The following is a 16955-nucleotide window of genomic DNA, read 5'->3' as shown; positions in this document are numbered from 1 at the left end:
TAATGTATGGATTTCACATAACCTCGCAGGGGTGGAGTCATGGATGGGCTGGGGAGGGCATAGGCCCATCCACTGGGGAGCCAGGCCCAGCCAATCAGAATTGGGGGGTTTTCCCTCACAAAAGGGCTTTATTACAGACAGAAAAACTCAGACGATCCTACAGGTGGATTCCTGTAGTCAGCAGGCCACTTGCACACTCCCTCAAAACTTGAGACATCTGTGGCATTTGTGTTTGTATTTATTATGGATCCCCATTAGTTCCTGCCAAGACAGCAGCTACTCTTCCTGGGGTTTATTATGGATCCTCATTAGTTCTTGCCAAGACAGCAGCTACTCTTCCTGGGGTTTATTATGGATCCTCATTAGTTCCTGCCAAGGCAGCAGCTACTCTTCCTGGGGTTTATTATGGATCCCCATTAGTTCCTGCCAAGACAGCAGCTACTCTTCCTGGGGTTTATTATGGATAGTCATTAGTTCCTGCCAAGGCAGCAGCTACTCTTCCTGGGGTTTATTATGGATCTCCATTAGTTCCTGCCAAGGCAGCAGCTACTCTTCCTGGGGTTTATTATGGATCCCCATTAGTTCCTGCCAAGGCAGCAGCTACTCTTCCTGGGGTTTATTATGGATCCCCATTAGTTCCTGTCAAAGCAGCAGCTACTCTTCCTGGGGTTTATTATGGATCTCCATTAGTTCCTGTCAAAGCAGCAGCTACTCTTCCTGGGGTTTATTATGGATCCCCATTAGTTCCTGCCAAGGCAGCAGCTACTCTTCCTGGGGTTTATTATGGATCCCCATTAGTTCCTGTCAAAGCAGCAGCTACTCTTCCTGGGGTTTATTATGGATCCCCATTAGTTCCTGCCAAGGCAGCAGCTACTCTTCCTGGGGTTTATTATGGATCCCCATTAGTTCCTGTCAAGGCAGCAGCTACTCTTCCTGGGGTTTATTATGGATCCCCATTAGTTCCTGCCAAGACAGCAGCTACTCTTCCTGGGGTTTATTATGGATCCCCGTTAGTTCCTGTCAAGGCAGCAGCTACTCTTCCTGGGGTTTATTATGGATCCCCATTAGTTCCTGCCAAGGCAGCAGCTACTCTTCCTGGGGTTTATTATGGATCCCCATTAGTTCCTGCCAAGGCAGCAGCTACTCTTCCTGGGGTTTATTATGGATCCCCATTAGTTCCTGCCGAGGCAGCAGCTACTCTTCCTGGGGTTTATTATGGATCCCCATTAGTTCCTGTCAAGGCAGCAGCTACTCTTCCTGGGGTTTATTATGGATCCCCATTAGTTCCTGTCAAGGCAGCAGCTACTCTTCCTGGGGTCCAGCAAAATTATACAATTTTAAAAACTTTACAATACATTCACAACACACTGTGTGCCCTCAGGCCCCTACTCCAACACTACTACATATCTACAGTACTAAATCCATGTGTATGTATAGTGCGTATGTTATCGTGCCTGTGTGTGTGTCTCTTCACAGTCCCCGCTGTTCCATAAGGTGTTTATCTGTTATTTAAATCTGATCCTACTGCTGGATCAGTTACATGATGTGGAATAGAGTTCCATGTAGTCATGGCTCTATGTAGTGCTGTGGAATAGAGTTCCATGTAGTCATGGCTCTATGTAGTACTGTGGAATAGAGTTCCATGTAGTCATGGCTCTATGTAGTACTGTGGAATAGAGTTCCATGTAGTCATGGCTCTATGTAGTGCTGTGGAATAGAGTTCCATGTAGTCATGGCTCTATGTAGTACTGTGGAATAGAGTTCCATGTAGTCATGGCTCTATGTAGTACTGTGGAATAGAGTTCCATGTAGTCATGGCTCTATGTAGTACTGTGGAATAGAGTTCCATGTAGTCGTGGCTCTATGTAGTACTGTGGAATAGAGTTCCATGTAGTCGTGGCTCTATGTAGTACTGTGGAATAGAGTTCCATGTAGTCATGGCTCTATGTAGTACTGTGGAATAGAGTTCCATGTGGTCATGGCTCTATGTAGTACTGTGGAATAGAGTTCCATGTGGTCGTGGCTCTATGTAGTGCTGTGGAATAGAGTTCCATGTAGTCGTGGCTCTATGTAGTACTGTGGAATAGAGTTCCATGTAGTCGTGGCTCTATGTAGTACTGTGGAATAGAGTTCCATGTAGTCGTGGCTCTATGTAGTACTGTGGAATAGAGTTCCATGTAGTCATGGCTCTATGTAGTACTGTGGAATAGAGTTCCATGTAGTCATGGCTCTATGTAGTACTGTGGAATAGAGTTCCATGTAGTCGTGGCTCTATGTAGTACTGTGGAATAGAGTTCCATGTAGTCATGGCTCTATGTAGTACTGTGGAATAGAGTCCCATGTAGTCATGGCTCTATGTAGTACTGTGGAATAGAGTTCCATGTAGTCATGGCTCTATGTAGTACTGTGGAATAGAGTTCCATGTGGTCATGGCTCTATGTAGTACTGTGGAATAGAGTTCCATGTAGTCATGGCTCTATGTAGTACTGTGGAATAGAGTTCCATGTAGTCGTGGCTCTATGTAGTACTGTGGAATAGAGTTCCATGTAGTCATGGCTCTATGTACTACTGTGGAATAGAGTTCCATGTAGTCATGGCTCTATGTAGTACTGTGGAATAGAGTTCCATGTAGTCATGGCTCTATGTAGTACTGTGGAATAGAGTTCCATGTAGTCATGGCTCTATGTAGTACTGTGGAATAGAGTTCCATGTAGTCATGGCTCTATGTAGTGCTGTGCACCTCACATAGTCTGTTCTGGACTTGGGGACTGTGAAGAGACCTCTGGTGGCATGTCTTGTGGGGTATGAATGGGTGTCTGAGCTGTGTGCCAGTAGTTTAGACAGACAGCTCAGTGCATTCAACATGTCCTGCCTTAATAAACAAAATACAGCGGGGACTGTGAAGCAACACAAACATAGGCACAGTCACATACAGTACACACAGACGATAACATACGCATTATACACACACCTACACATGGATTTAGTGTTGTATATATGTGATAGTAGGGGCCTGAGGGAACACACTTAGTGTGTTGTGAAATCTGTTATGAATGTATTGTAATGTTTTTATAATGAGTAGCTTGGGGATCCATAATAAATACAAATCTGACTACTTCCGTATTGGTACTTCCTGCTTTAGTTTGTGCTTGTAAGCAGGAATCAGGAGGATAGAATTATGGTCAGATTTGCCAAAGCGAGGGAGAGCTTTGTATGTGTCTCTGTGTGTGGAGTAAAAAGGTGGTCTAGAGTTTTTTTCCCCCCTCTAGTTGCACATGTGACATGCTGGTAGAAATGAGGTAAAACTGATTTAAGTTTGCCTGCATTAAAGTCCCCGGCCACTAGGAGCATCGCCTCTGGATGATCATTTCTTGTTTGCCCATGGCCTTATACAGCTCATTGAGTGCCGTCTTAGGGCCAGCATCGGTCTGTGGTGGTAAATAGACGGCCACGAAAAATATAGATGAAAACTCTCTTGGTAAATGGTGTGGTCTACAGCTTATCATGAGGTACTCTACCTCAGGCGAGCAGAACCTCCAGACCTCCTTAATATTAGAGATCGTGGTCTACAGCTTATCATGAGGTACTCTACCTCAGGCGAGCAGAACCTCCAGACCTCCTTAATATTAGAGATCGTGGTCTACAGCTTATCATGAGGTATTCTACCTCAGGCGAGCAGAACCTCCAGACCTCCTTAATATTAGAGATCGTGGTCTACAGCTTATCATGAGGTATTCTACCTCAGGCGATCAGAACCTCCAGACCTCCTTAATATTAGAGATCGTGGTCTACAGCTTATCATGAGGTATTCTACCTCAGGCGAGCAGAACCTCGAGACCTCCTTAATATTAGAGATTGCGTACCAGCCGTTATTGACAAATAGACACACATCACCAACCCTTGCCAATGCACGGAACACACCAGCCAACTGTATATTATCCATGTTGTCGTTCAGCCACGACTCGGTGAAACATTAGATATTACGGTTTTAAAATTCCCGTTGGTAGGATATTTTATTTTATTTATTTAACCTTTATTTAACCAGGAAGGGCTCATTGAGATTTAAAATCTCTTTTTCAAGAGCGTCCTGGCCAAGATAGGCAGCACCAAGTCATTACAAAAATTACAGACAGACAACATGAAAAACTACAAGTAATCGAGTAAAAACCATAGAATTCACAAGAGTATAACAAAATCAAAAACAGCAAATTAAAAACATTGACAGGTCAGGGAATCAGCCTCAAAATCCTTCATCAGTGATTTAAAAACACCAATCGGGACAAGTTCTTCCAGTTCTTCCTCTTCCAGTCCAGGATAGTCTCGAATGGAGATCGTCCGGTTTATTCTCCAGTGATCGAACGTTGGCCAATAGAACGGATGGTAGAGGTGGGTTACCCACTCGACGACGAATTCTCACATGACACCCTGATCTCCTCCCCCTGTATTTCCGTCTATTCTTCACGTGAATGACGGGGATTTGGGCCTGATCTCAGACAAGCAGTACATCCTTCACGTCAGACTCATTAAAGAAAAAATATTCATCCAGATCGAGGTGAGTAATCGCTGTTCGGATATCCAGAAGCTCTTTTTCAGTCATAAGAGACGGCAGCGTAGCCTCGTGGTTAAAGCGTTGGACTAGTAACCGAAAGGTTGCAAGATCGAATCCCCGAGCTGACAAGGTAAAAATCTGTCGTTCTGCCCCTGAACAAGGCAGTTAACCCACTGTTTCCTAGGCCGTCATTGAAAATAATAATTTGTTCTTAACTGACTTGCCTAGTTAAATAAAAGGTAAAAAAAATATTTAAAAAAATAAAAGACGGAAGCAGCAACATTATGTTCAAGATAAGTTACAAATAATGCGAGAAAAAAAACACAAAATAGCACAGTTGGTTAGGAGCCCCTGAAAGGGCATCCATCCCCTCCAGCACCATTATCAGAGTAGTGTCTGTTTTCCTTCATATGTGTTGTGTAATTTAGTGTATTGTATGTTGTATACATGTTTGAATGTTTGTATTTATGCAGGGCTCATCTGAAAGAGAGACCCTAGTCTCTGTATGACTTCCCTGTCAATAAAACAGTTGTGGTCAGTAGGTGTGTGGTTGTGGTCAGTAGGTGTGTGGTTGTGGTCAGTAGGTGTGTGGTTGTGGTCAGTAGGTATAGCTAGTAGTAGTGGTCATCAGTAGGTGTGTGGTTGTGGTCAGTAGGTGTGTGGTTGTGGTCAGTAGGTGTGTGGTTGTGGTCAGTAGTTGTGTGGTTGTGGTCAGTAGTTGTGTGGTTGTGGTCAGTAGGTGTGTGGTTGTGGTCAGTAGGTATAGCTAGTAGTAGTGGTCATCAGTAGGTGTGTGGTTGTGGTCAGTAGGTGTGTGGTTGTGGTCAGTAGGTGTGTGGTTGTGGTCAGTAGGTGTGTGGTTGTGGTCAGTAGGTGTGTGGTTGTGGTCAGTAGGTATAGCTAGTAGTAGTGGTCATCAGTAGGTGTGTGGTTGTGGTCAGTAGGTATAGCTAGTAGTAGTGGTCATCAGTAGGTGTGTGGTTGTGGTCAGTAGGTGTGTGGTTGTGGTCAGTAGGTATAGCTAGTAGTAGTGGTCATCAGTAGGTGTGTGGTTGTGGTCAGTAGGTGTGTGGTTGTGGTCAGTAGGTGTGTGGTTGTGGTCAGTAGGTGTGTGGTTGTGGTCAGTAGGTATAGCTAGTAGTAGTGGTCATCAGTAGGTGTGTGGTTGTGGTCAGTAGGTGTGTGGTTGTGGTCAGCAGGTGTGTGGTTGTGGTCAGTAGGTGTGTGGTTGTGGTCAGTAGGTATAGCTAGTAGTAGTGGTCATCAGTAGGTGTGTGGTTGTGGTCAGTAGGTGTGTGGTTGTGGTCAGTAGGTGTGTGGTTGTGGTCAGTAGTTGTGTGGTTGTGGTCAGTAGGTGTGTGGTTGTGGTCAGTAGGTGTGTGGTTGTGGTCAGTAGGTGTGTGGTTGTGGTCAGTAGGTGTGTGGTTGTGGTCAGTAGGTGTGTGGTTGTGGTCAGTAGGTATAGCTAGTAGTAGTGGTCATCAGTAGGTGTGTGGTTGTGGTCAGTAGGTGTGTGGTTGTGGTCAGTAGGTGTGTGGTTGTGGTTAGTAGGTATAGCTAGTAGTAGTGGTCATCAGTAGGTGTGTGGTTGTGGTCAGTAGGTGTGTGGTTGTGGTCAGTAGTTGTGTGGTTGTGGTCAGTAGGTGTGTGGTTGTGGTCAGTAGGTGTGTGGTTGTGGTCAGTAGGTATAGCTAGTAGTAGTGGTCATCAGTAGGTGTGTGGTTGTGGTCAGTAGGTGTGTGGTTGTGGTCAGTAGGTGTGTGGTTGTGGTCAGTAGGTGTGTGGTTGTGGTCAGTAGGTATAGCTAGTGGTTGTGGTCATCAGTAGGTGTGTGGTTGTGGTCAGTAGGTGTGTGGTTGTGGTCAGTAGTTGTGTGGTTGTGGTCAGTAGGTGTGTGGTTGTGGTCAGTAGGTGTGTGGTTGTGGTCAGTAGGTATAGCTAGTAGTAGCGGTCATCAGTAGGTGTGTGGTTGTGGTCAGTAGGTGTGTGGTTGTGGTCAGTAGGTGTGTGGTTGTGGTCAGTAGGTATAGCTAGTAGTAGTGGTCATCAGTAGGTGTGTGGTTGTGGTCAGTAGGTGTGTGGTTGTGGTCAGTAGGTGTGTGGTTGTGGTCAGTAGGTGTGTGGTTGTGGTCAGTAGGTGTGTGGTTGTGGTCAGTAGGTGTGTGGTTGTGGTCAGTAGGTGTGTGGTTGTGGTCAGTAGTTGTGTGGTTGTGGTCAGTAGGTGTGTGGTTGTGGACAGTAGGTATAGCTAGTAGTAGTGGTCATCAGTAGGTGTGTGGTTGTGGTCAGTAGGTGTGTGGTTGTGGTCAGTAGGTGTGTGGTTGTGGTCAGTAGTTGTGTGGTTGTGGTCAGTAGGTGTGTGGTTGTGGTCAGTAGTTGTGTGGTTGTGGTCAGTAGGTGTGTGGTTGTGGTCAGTAGGTGTGTGGTTGTGGTCAGTAGTTGTGTGGTTGTGGTCAGTAGGTGTGTGGTTGTGGTCAGTAGTTGTGTGGTTGTGGTCAGTAGTTGGGTGGTTGTGGTCAGTAGGTGTGTGGTTGTGGTCAGTAGGTATAGCTAGTAGTAGTGGTCATCAGTAGTTGTGTGGTTGTGGTCAGTAGGTGTGTGGTTGTGGTCAGTAGGTGTGTGGTTGTGGTCAGTAGTTGTGTGGTTGTGGTCAGTAGGTGTGTGGTTGTGGTCAGTAGGTGTGTGGTTGTGGTCAGTAGTTGTGTGGTTGTGGTCAGTAGTTGTGTGGTTGTGGTCAGTAGGTGTGTGGTTGTGGTCAGTAGGTATAGCTAGTAGTAGTGGCCATCAGTAGTTGTGTGGTTGTGGTCAGTAGGTGTGTGGTTGTGGTCAGTAGGTGTGTGGTTGTGGTCAGTAGTTGTGTGGTTGTGGTCAGTAGGTGTGTGGTTGTGGTCAGTAGGTATAGCTAGTAGTAGTGGTCATCAGTAGGTGTGTGGTTGTGGTCAGTAGGTGTGTGGTTGTGGTCAGTAGTTGTGTGGTTGTGGTCAGTAGGTGTGTGGTTGTGGTCAGTAGGTGTATGGTTGTGGTCAGTAGGTATAGCTAGTAGTAGTGGTCATCAGTAGGTGTGTGGTTGTGGTCCGTAGGTGTGTGGTGGTGGTCAGTAGGTGTGTGGTTGTGGTCAGTAGGTGTGTGGTTGTGGTCAGTAGGTATAGCTAGTAGTAGTGGTCTTCAGTAGGTGTGTGGTTGTGGTCAGTAGGTGTGTGGTTGTGGTCAGTAGGTATAGCTAGTAGTAGTGGTCATCAGTAGGTGTGTGGTTGTGGTCAGTAGGTGTGTGGTTGTGGTCAGTAGGTATAGCTAGTAGTAGTGGTCATCAGTAGGTGTGTGGTTGTGGTCAGTAGTTGTGTGGTTGTGGTCAGTAGGTGTGTGGTTGTGGTCAGTAGTTGTGTGGTTGTGGTCAGTAGGTATAGCTAGTAGTAGTGGTCATCAGTAGGTGTGTGGTTGTGGTCAGTAGGTGTGTGGTTGTGGTCAGTAGGTGTGTGGTTGTGGTCAGTAGGTATAGCTAGTAGTAGTGGTCATCAGTAGGTGTGTGGTTGTGGTCAGTAGGTGTGTGGTTGTGGTCAGTATGTGTGTGGTTGTGGTCAGTAGGTGTGTGGTTGTGGTCAGTAGGTGTGTGGTTGTGGTCAGTAGGTGTGTGGTTGTGGTCAGTAGGTATAGCTAGTAGTAGTGGTGGTCAGTAGGTGTGTGGTTGTGGTCAGTAGGTGTGTGGTTGTGGTCAGTAGGTGTGTGGTTGTGGTCAGTAGTTGTGTGGTTGTGGTCAGTAGGTATAGCTAGTAGTAGTGGTCATCAGTAGGTGTGTGGTTGTGGTCAGTAGGTGTGTGGTTGTGGTCAGTAGGTGTGTGGTTGTGGTCAGTAGGTATGTGGTTGTGGTCAGTAGGTATAGCTAGTAGTAGTGGTCATCAGTAGGTGTGTGGTTGTGGTCAGTAGGTGTGTGGTTGTGGTCAGTAGGTGTGTGGTTGTGGTCAGTAGGTGTGTGGTTGTGGTCAGTAGGTATAGCTAGTAGTAGTGGTCTTCAGTAGGTGTGTGGTTGTGGTCAGTAGGTGTGTGGTTGTGGTCAGTAGGTATAGCTAGTAGTAGTGGTCATCAGTAGGTGTGTGGTTGTGGTCAGTAGGTGTGTGGTTGTGGTCAGTAGGTGTGTGGTTGTGGTCAGTAGTTGTGTGGTTGTGGTCAGTAGGTATAGCTAGTAGTAGTGGTCATCAGTAGGTGTGTGGTTGTGGTCAGTAGGTGTGTGGTTGTGGTCAGTAGGTGTGTGGTTGTGGTCAGTAGGTGTGTGGTTGTGGTCAGTAGGTATGTGGTTGTGGTCAGTAGGTATAGCTAGTAGTAGTGGTCATCAGTAGGTGTGTGGTTGTGGTCCGTAGGTGTGTGGTTGTGGTCAGTAGTTGTGTGGTTGTGGTCAGTAGGTATAGGCAGTAGTAGTGGTCAGTAGTTTAAAGACAGAGCTAGCTACTTTTTCTTGAGTGATATTGGCCATCTTCTAAATTGATTGATTATTTTATCAGTGGAAAAACATCAGGTATTGAATTTACAAGCCTTATTTTCACAACATTTGCGTAAATTAGCTTATAAAACGAATTACTTGTTCATATAAAACTGGTTGCTAGGCAATTAAGTTTAGTTTTGAAACGCCATGTTAACTCAGGGGAATTTTTGTAGTTACAAAAAGTTGAATATTGTAAAACGTATAATAGTTATCAGAATGATTTTTTACAGTGTTTGTGATTTGGAGTTTATCTTAAAAGGTGTACGAACCGCAGTGTTTCAAACAATTTGTTTCTCAAAAAAAGATGAGTGAGTAATAAATAATAATGAATCATAATAAATAATAATAATGAATAATAAATAATAATCATGAATAATAATAATAATAATCATGAATAATAATGAATAATAATAATACTAAATAATAATGAATAATAAATAATAATAATGAATAATAATAAATAATAATTATGAATAATAATAATACTAAATAATAATGAATAATAAATAATACTTATTAATAATAATAATAACTAATAATAATGAATAATAATAAATAATATTAATGAATAATAATAAATAATAATCATGAATAATAATAATGCATAATAAATAATAATAATAATGAATACTAATAAATAATAATAATAAATAATAATAATGAATAATAATAGTAGTGAGAGGAATAACAGCAGTGTGTTGCTTCACAATCACACTAACGAGGCTATATACAAAGAGTACCTGTACAGAGTCAATGTGCAGGGGTACGAGGTAGTTGAGGTAATATGTACATGTAGGTAGGGGTAAAAATGACTAGGCAATCAGGATAGATAATAACAGCAGCGTGTGTTGGAGTGTCACTATGTGTGTGGGTAGACTCCAGTGAGTGAACAGAGTCGACTTAAGAGTACGTGTAATAAAAAAAGGTAAATGCAGTAGTCTGGGTAGCCATTTTGATTAACTGTTTAGCAGTCTTATGGCTTGGGGCTAGAAGCTGTTCAGGTGCCTTTTGGTCCCAGACTTGGTGCTCTGGTACCGCTTGCCGTGCGGTAGTAGAGTGAACAGTCTTATGGCTTGGGTGGATGTGGTCTTTTGACAATTGTCCGGGCCTTTCTGTGACACCGCCTGGTATAGAGACATGGGCAGCTGTGAGGAGAAGGGTTTATTCTACAGGTCTTTCACCGTGTTCCAGAACCTTTTTGGGGGTTAGACCCACAGAAAGAGAACTGTATTTGAACAAAAGTTTTTAGTTTAAAAAAAGTATGGATTTCAGTAAACAAAGAACGGCACGGAGCTACAGAAGACCAACATAGGTACAAGCTACGGAAGACCAACATAGGTACACGGTACACGGGTTTAAGAATTTACAGCCTGGATGTAGTCGGAGGTTCAGTCCTCTCACAGTCGTCTCCGCTCAACTCCATTGATGTGCTGTACATCGTGAAGAGGGGAACACTAGGCTACATTTTAATACGGAGATGAACAGGAAGTCACAGGAAGTCCTATTGAGACACTGGAGCTCGTACAGATCCAGACAATGATCAGTGTCCACAACTCTGACACTGTATGTTCCCACTGAGATTTATTAAGATGCACAAATAACAAAACCCAGAAATGGCCTTTTACCAGAGCGGCGTCAGTGTCCTGGATACCATCTACTGCCCCTTAAAAACTGCTCGAGTGGCAGTCAGCCTGCTTCAGTGACTAAAGTTGTACTGCAAATATCTGCTCAAACGCTCCCAACCTGTCGTCGTATCTCCTCCTTAATGCTGTCCTGTGTCTCTGGCAGGGCCGGCATGGTGGCAGCGTTGGACCAGCGGAGGGGACGGGATACGGGTCTCAGAAAGACTTCCCCAAACAGCTCTCTCACGTGGGTGAAGAACATGTACAGGACCCTGTTACCAATCTGGAGGAAAGAGGACAGGGGGTCAGAAAGACAGGAGCACAGATAGACGGGACAGACAGAAGACAAGAGGAGGATATAGGTCACCGGCATATGAATTGCACTGACGCAGTGTTAACCCTCTGAGCTAAAGTCTAGTAGTTTGTAGGGGTGATAATGAAGTCTGCTAGTTCAGTGTAAGTGGAGCAACCAACATCGTACCCTGTTGGGAATGCATTAGCTCTAAAAAACTGGGCCAGGATTTCACTGAGGACCCTTCCCTCCCTCCCTCCCTCCCTCCCTCCCTCCCTCCCTCCCTCCCTCCCTCCCTCCCTCCTCTCCTGCACAGACCTATGGGATTCCTGTATGTAATGAAAAGCCCTCTACAAATACAATTCATTCTTATTACCTGTACAGTGGGGTTGAGTACGATGGATATATTCTGGATATTCATCTTGGTGTCGGTCTCTCTTGTGATAACATGGTCCATGTGAGTGACCAGCCAGGACAGGAGCAGGCGACTGCCGGGGGGCACCTCCGTTAAGAGACGCTGGAACTCTGTCACCTGACAAATAAAACATCGTTCTAGAACTCTGTAACCTGGTAAATACAACACCGTTCTAGAACTCTGTCACCTGACAAATAAAACACTGTTCTAGAACTCTGTCACCTGGCAAATAAAACACCGTTCTAGAACTCTGTCACCTGGCAAATAAAACACCGTTCTAGAACTCTGTCACCTGGCAAATAAAACACCGTTCTAGAACTCTGTCACCTGGCAAATAAAACACCGTTCTAGAACTCTGTCACCTGGCAAATAAAACACCGTTCTAGAACTCTGTCACCTGGCAAATAAAACACCGTTCTAGAACTCTGTCACCTGGCAAATAAAACACCGTTCTAGAACTCTGTCACCTGGCAAATAAAACACCGTTCTAGAACTCTGTCACCTGACAAATAAAAGATTGTTCTAGAACTCTGTCACCTGGCAAATAAAACACCGTTCTAGAACTCTGTCACCTGGTAAATAAAAGACCGTTCTAGAACTCTGTCACCTGGCAAATAAAACACCGTTCTAGAACTCTGTCACCTGGCAAATAAAACACCGTTCTAGAACTCTGTCACCTGGCAAATAAAACACCGTTCTAGAACTCTGTCACCTGGCAAATAAAACACCGTTCTAGAACTCTGTCACCTGGTAAATAAAAGACCGTTCTAGAACTCTGTCACCTGGCAAATAAAACACCGTTCTCGAACTCTGTAACCTGGTAAATAAAACACCGTTCTAGAACTCTGTCACCTGGTAAATAAAAGACCGTTCTAGAACTCTGTCACCTGGCAAATAAAACACTGTTCTAGAACTCTGTAACCTGGCAAATAAAACACCGTTCTAGAACTCTGTCACCTGGTAAATAAAAGACCGTTCTAGAACTCTGTCACCTGGTAAATAAAAGACCGTTCTAGAACTCTGTCACCTGGTAAATAAAACACAGTTCTAGAACTCTGCCACCTGACAAATAAAACACCGTTCTAGAACTCTGTCACCTGGCAAATAAAACACCGTTCTAGAACTCTGTCAACTGACAAATAAAACACAGTTCTAGAACTCTGTCACCTGACAAATAAAACACAGTTCTAGAACTCTGTCACCTTCTAGAACTCTGCCACCTGACAAATAAAACACAGTTCTAGAACTCTGCCACCTGACAAATAAAACACCGTTCTAGAACTCTGCCACCTGACAAATAAAACACCGTTCTAGAACTCTGCCACCTGACAAATAAAACACCGTTCTAGAACTCTGCCACCTGACAAATAAAACACCGTTCTAGAACTCTGTCACCTGACAAATAAAACACCGTTCTAGAACTCTGTCACCTGACAAATAAAACACCGTTCTAGAACTCTGTCACCTGACAAATAAAACACCGTTCTAGAACTCTGCCACCTGGCAAATAAAACACTGTTCTAGAACTCTGTCACCTGACAAATAAAACACCATTCTAGAACTCTGTCACCTGACAAATAAAACACCGTTCTAGAACTCTGTCACCTGGTAAATAAAAGACCGTTCTAGAACTCTGTCACCTGGCAAATAAAACACCGTTCTAGAACTCTGTCACCTTCTAGAACTCTGCCACCTGACAAATAAAACACAGTTCTAGAACTCTGCCACCTGACAAATAAAACACCGTTCTAGAACTCTGTCACCTGACAAATAAAACACAGTTCTAGAACTCTGTCACCTGACAAATAAAACACAGTTCTAGAACTCTGTCACCTGGCAAATAAAACACTGTTCTAGAACTCTTTTAAAACACACACAGGGGCCATACTTGTGAACTTTTGCTTATACCATCGTTTAAACCATTGGTCTGATGGCTAGCTGCTAGCTTTTCTCATAGGTCAACTTGGTCAAATTAGTCACGATGCTGAGGACGGCCAGATGATCAGAAAATTATATCCGGTAACAAAATAACGAGTCAACCTATCAGAGACCTTAAAACAGTACAGCCTCCATCCAATCGCATTTGTTAAACAGGTCAATTTGGCCACCATAGGCAGATTGTTAAACCATCCAACTGATTGGTTTTAATATGTTACCCATGGTCACGATATTTTAACATGATGCTGCCTTGACCAGGATACTGACGATATACAACACTCAAAAGGCTTTTCCAAATCATCGGCCAATCAATTGAATTTACCACAGGTGGACTCCAATCAAGTTGTAGAAACATCTCAAGGTTGATCAATGGAAACAGGAGCTCAATTTATAGTCTCATAGCAAAGAGTGAATACTTATGTAAATAAGGTATTTCATTTTTATTTTTTTTTGTAATACATTTACAAACATTTCGAAAGACCTGTTTTCGGATTGTCGTTATGGGGTATTGTGTATAGATTGACGAGGGGGGAAAATAAATTAATCCATAATATCTAAAAGCTGGTCATCAAATCACCTCCTCACCTTCTCAGCCTCAGCCGGTCTACTGCAGGCGTCCTCAAAGCGTTGAGCCAGGTCTCGCCCCAGCATGTTCTCAGGTAGCTCTCGGAGGTACTGTTTCAACAGGCTGGCTACAGTGTGAGGGTCATGCTCTTCCAAGCACGGACACTCCTCGCGGTCATACGCTGCCTTCAGCTCATCCACTTTAGACTTCATACCTGGGGAGGGAAAGAGAGAGGAGGGAGGGTTAATACACAGTATACACCGCCACTCATCACTGACACGGTAGATTCCCCTCACACACCAAGACATACCTGACACACGGTAGACTCACACACCAAGACATACCTGACACACGGTAGACTCACACACCAAGACATACCTGACACACGGTAGATTCACACACCAAGACATACCTGACACACGGTAGACTCACACACCTGACACACGGTAGACTCACACACCTGACACACGGTAGACTCCCCTCACACACCAAGACATACCAGACACACGCTAGACTCACACACCAAGACATACCTGACACACGGTAGACTCACACACCAAGACATACCTGACACACGGTAGACTCACACACCAAGACATACCTGACACACGGTAGACTCACACACCAAGACATACCTGACACACGGTAGACTCACACACCAAGACATACCTGACACACGGTAGACTCACACACCAAGACATACCTGACACACGGTAGACTCACACACCAAGACATACCTGACACACGGTAGACTCCCCTCACACACCAAGACATACCTGACACACGGTAGACTCACACACCAAGACATACCTGACACACGGTAGACTCACACACCAAGACACACCTGACACACGGTAGATTCCTTCACATCTCATTCCGTAGCTCTCGATGTAGTCGATACACTCTCTGAAGACCGCAGGAAGCTGGATCCCGTCATACAGGGCTGTTCTCTTCACTGCCTCAGCCAGGGGAGCCCCGAAGATGGGTCTGGTGAAGAAACAATAATAGTTTAAATGACCATTTTAAAATGTCACAGAACGGATATTAGTACTTTTGGCTTTTAACACAAATCCCTGAGAAACACGCTCAGGTTGAAAGCAACAGAGTCCAGCCACACACAGATTGAAAGCAACAGAGTCCAGCCACACACAGGTTGAAAGCAACAGAGTCCAGCCACACTCAGGTTGAAAGCAACAGGGTCCAGCCACACTCAGGTTGAAAGCAACAGAGTCCAGCCACACACAGATTGAAAGCAACAGAGTCCAGCCACACTCAGGTTGAAAGCAACAGAGTCCAGCCACACTCAGGTTGAAAGCAACAGAGTCCAGCCACACTCAGGTTGAAAGCAACAGAGTCCAGCCACACACAGGTTGAAAGCAACAGGGTCCAGCCACACTCAGGTTGAAAGCAACAGAGTCCAGCCACACTCAGGTTGAAAGCAACAGAGTCCAGCCACACACAGGTTGAAAGCAACAGAGTCCAGCCACACTCAGGTTGAAAGCAACAGAGTCCAGCCACACTCAGGTTGAAAGCAACAGAGTCCAGCCACACACAGGTTGAAAGCAACAGAGTCCAGCCACACTCAGGTTGAAAGCAACAGAGTCCAGCCTTTCACTCCCAGTCAAATTGTCACCAGGCCTGGGATGGGGACGTTGACCCGTCCGGTCTACCTGAACGCAGGTATCTCCACGGGGACGGGCTCCGGCTCGGCCGCAGGCTTCTTCTTCTTCTTCTTCTCCTTCCACTGTTTCACCACGTCAGCCGCCGTCAGGTCTTTAGACTTCTTGTCCTTCTTGTCCTCCTTGGGACACTTCTCCTTCACCTGGGAGGACAAGACAATGTGTTGGTCCCCTGCAGCTCAGTTGGTAGAGCATAGTGTTTGCGACGCCAGGGAAGCGGGTTCAATTCCCGGGACCACCAATATGTAAAATATATGCATGGATGACAAAATGGCATATATAAAGTGAGAAATCAGACATTTTTCTGATCCCCAAAAAATATGGTTTAGTGCTGCATCCTCATAAGTAATAGCAAATAAAAACATTGAAATAATTCAAAAGAATAAGCTTCACTGGTTATCGTAACTAACAGTTAATAGCAGGGCATTACAGCAGAGTGTTAAAACAGAGTTCCCCGGCAAGGTAAATAAATGGAAAACAGTGATGTTCATTTACTTGATTCTTTACCTTGAAGTCTTTCTTCTTGGAGAAGCTGGGTTTCTTAAACACGTGAATCCCCTTTGAACGCTTCATCTTGGAGGGGCTCTCCGCCTCGTCCGCCGAGCTGTCCTCCTGGAAGGCTGCGTATCCCTCCGCTACGGGACGGACGGAGAGGATAGAGGAGGAGGTTAGAAAGCACACTTCTCTCTGATTCTCACTAATACCACAGATGTAGTCAACAAGAAGCACGAAAGAGAGGAGAGAGAGTCAGGAACTATAGCAGAGGAGGGAGAGAGGTGAGAGAGAGTCAGGAAATATAGCAGAGGAGAGGAGAGAGGAGAGAGAGTCAGGAACTATAGCAGAGGAGGGAGAGAGGAGAGAGAGAGTCAGGAAATATAGCAGAGGAGGGGGAGAGGAGAGAGAGAGAGAGTCAGGAAATATAGCAGAGGAGAGAGAGAGGAGAGAGAGTCAGGAACTATAGCAGAGGAGAGGAGAGAGAGAGAGTCAGGAACTATAGCAGAGGAGAGGGAGAGGAGAGAGAGTCAGGAACTATAGCAGAGGAGAGGGAGAGGAGAGAGAGTCAGGAACTATAGCAGAGGAGGGGGAGAGAGTAGAGTCAGGAAATATAGCAGAGGAGAGGGAGAGGAGAGAGAGAGAGAGTCAGGAAATATAGCAGAGGAGAGGGAGAGGAGAGAGAGTCAGGAACTATAGCAGAGGAGGGGGAGAGAGTAGAGTCAGGAAATATAGCAGAGGAGAGGGAGAGGAGAGAGAGAGTCAGGAAATATAGCAGAGGAGAGGGAGAGGAGAGAGAGTCAGGAACTATAGCAGAGGAGGGGGAGAGAGTAGAGTCAGGAACTATAGCAGAGGAGAGAGAGAGGAGAGAGAGTCAGGAACTATAGCAGAGGAGAGGGAGAGAGAGTCAGGAAATATAGCAGAGGAGA

At 45.0% G+C, this 16955-nt stretch overlaps 1 protein-coding gene across 1 annotated transcript in view; it reads right to left on the bottom strand.

Moving 5' to 3' along the window:
- Positions 1–16254, bottom strand: part of ralbp1 (ralA binding protein 1) — a gene marked incomplete at its 5' end in the record, with an annotated part of 31295 nt that extends 15041 nt beyond the window's left edge. Inside the window, 6 exons of the mRNA XM_038987916.1 lie at positions 10767–10928; positions 11314–11469; positions 13876–14069; positions 14700–14842; positions 15526–15677; positions 16042–16254. Of these exons, the coding sequence (XP_038843844.1) occupies positions 10767–10928; positions 11314–11469; positions 13876–14069; positions 14700–14842; positions 15526–15677; positions 16042–16254 (1020 nt within the window). The remainder of the gene's footprint in view (positions 1–10766; positions 10929–11313; positions 11470–13875; positions 14070–14699; positions 14843–15525; positions 15678–16041) is intronic.
- Positions 16255–16955: the final 701 nt, after the last annotated feature.

This window comes from Salvelinus namaycush, unplaced genomic scaffold, assembly GCF_016432855.1.
Source record: "Salvelinus namaycush isolate Seneca unplaced genomic scaffold, SaNama_1.0 Scaffold89, whole genome shotgun sequence".
Taxonomy (NCBI): Eukaryota; Metazoa; Chordata; class Actinopteri; order Salmoniformes; family Salmonidae; genus Salvelinus; species Salvelinus namaycush.
The sequence above is the reverse complement of the archived record's forward strand: the minus strand, read 5'-3'. Positions and strand labels throughout refer to the sequence as shown.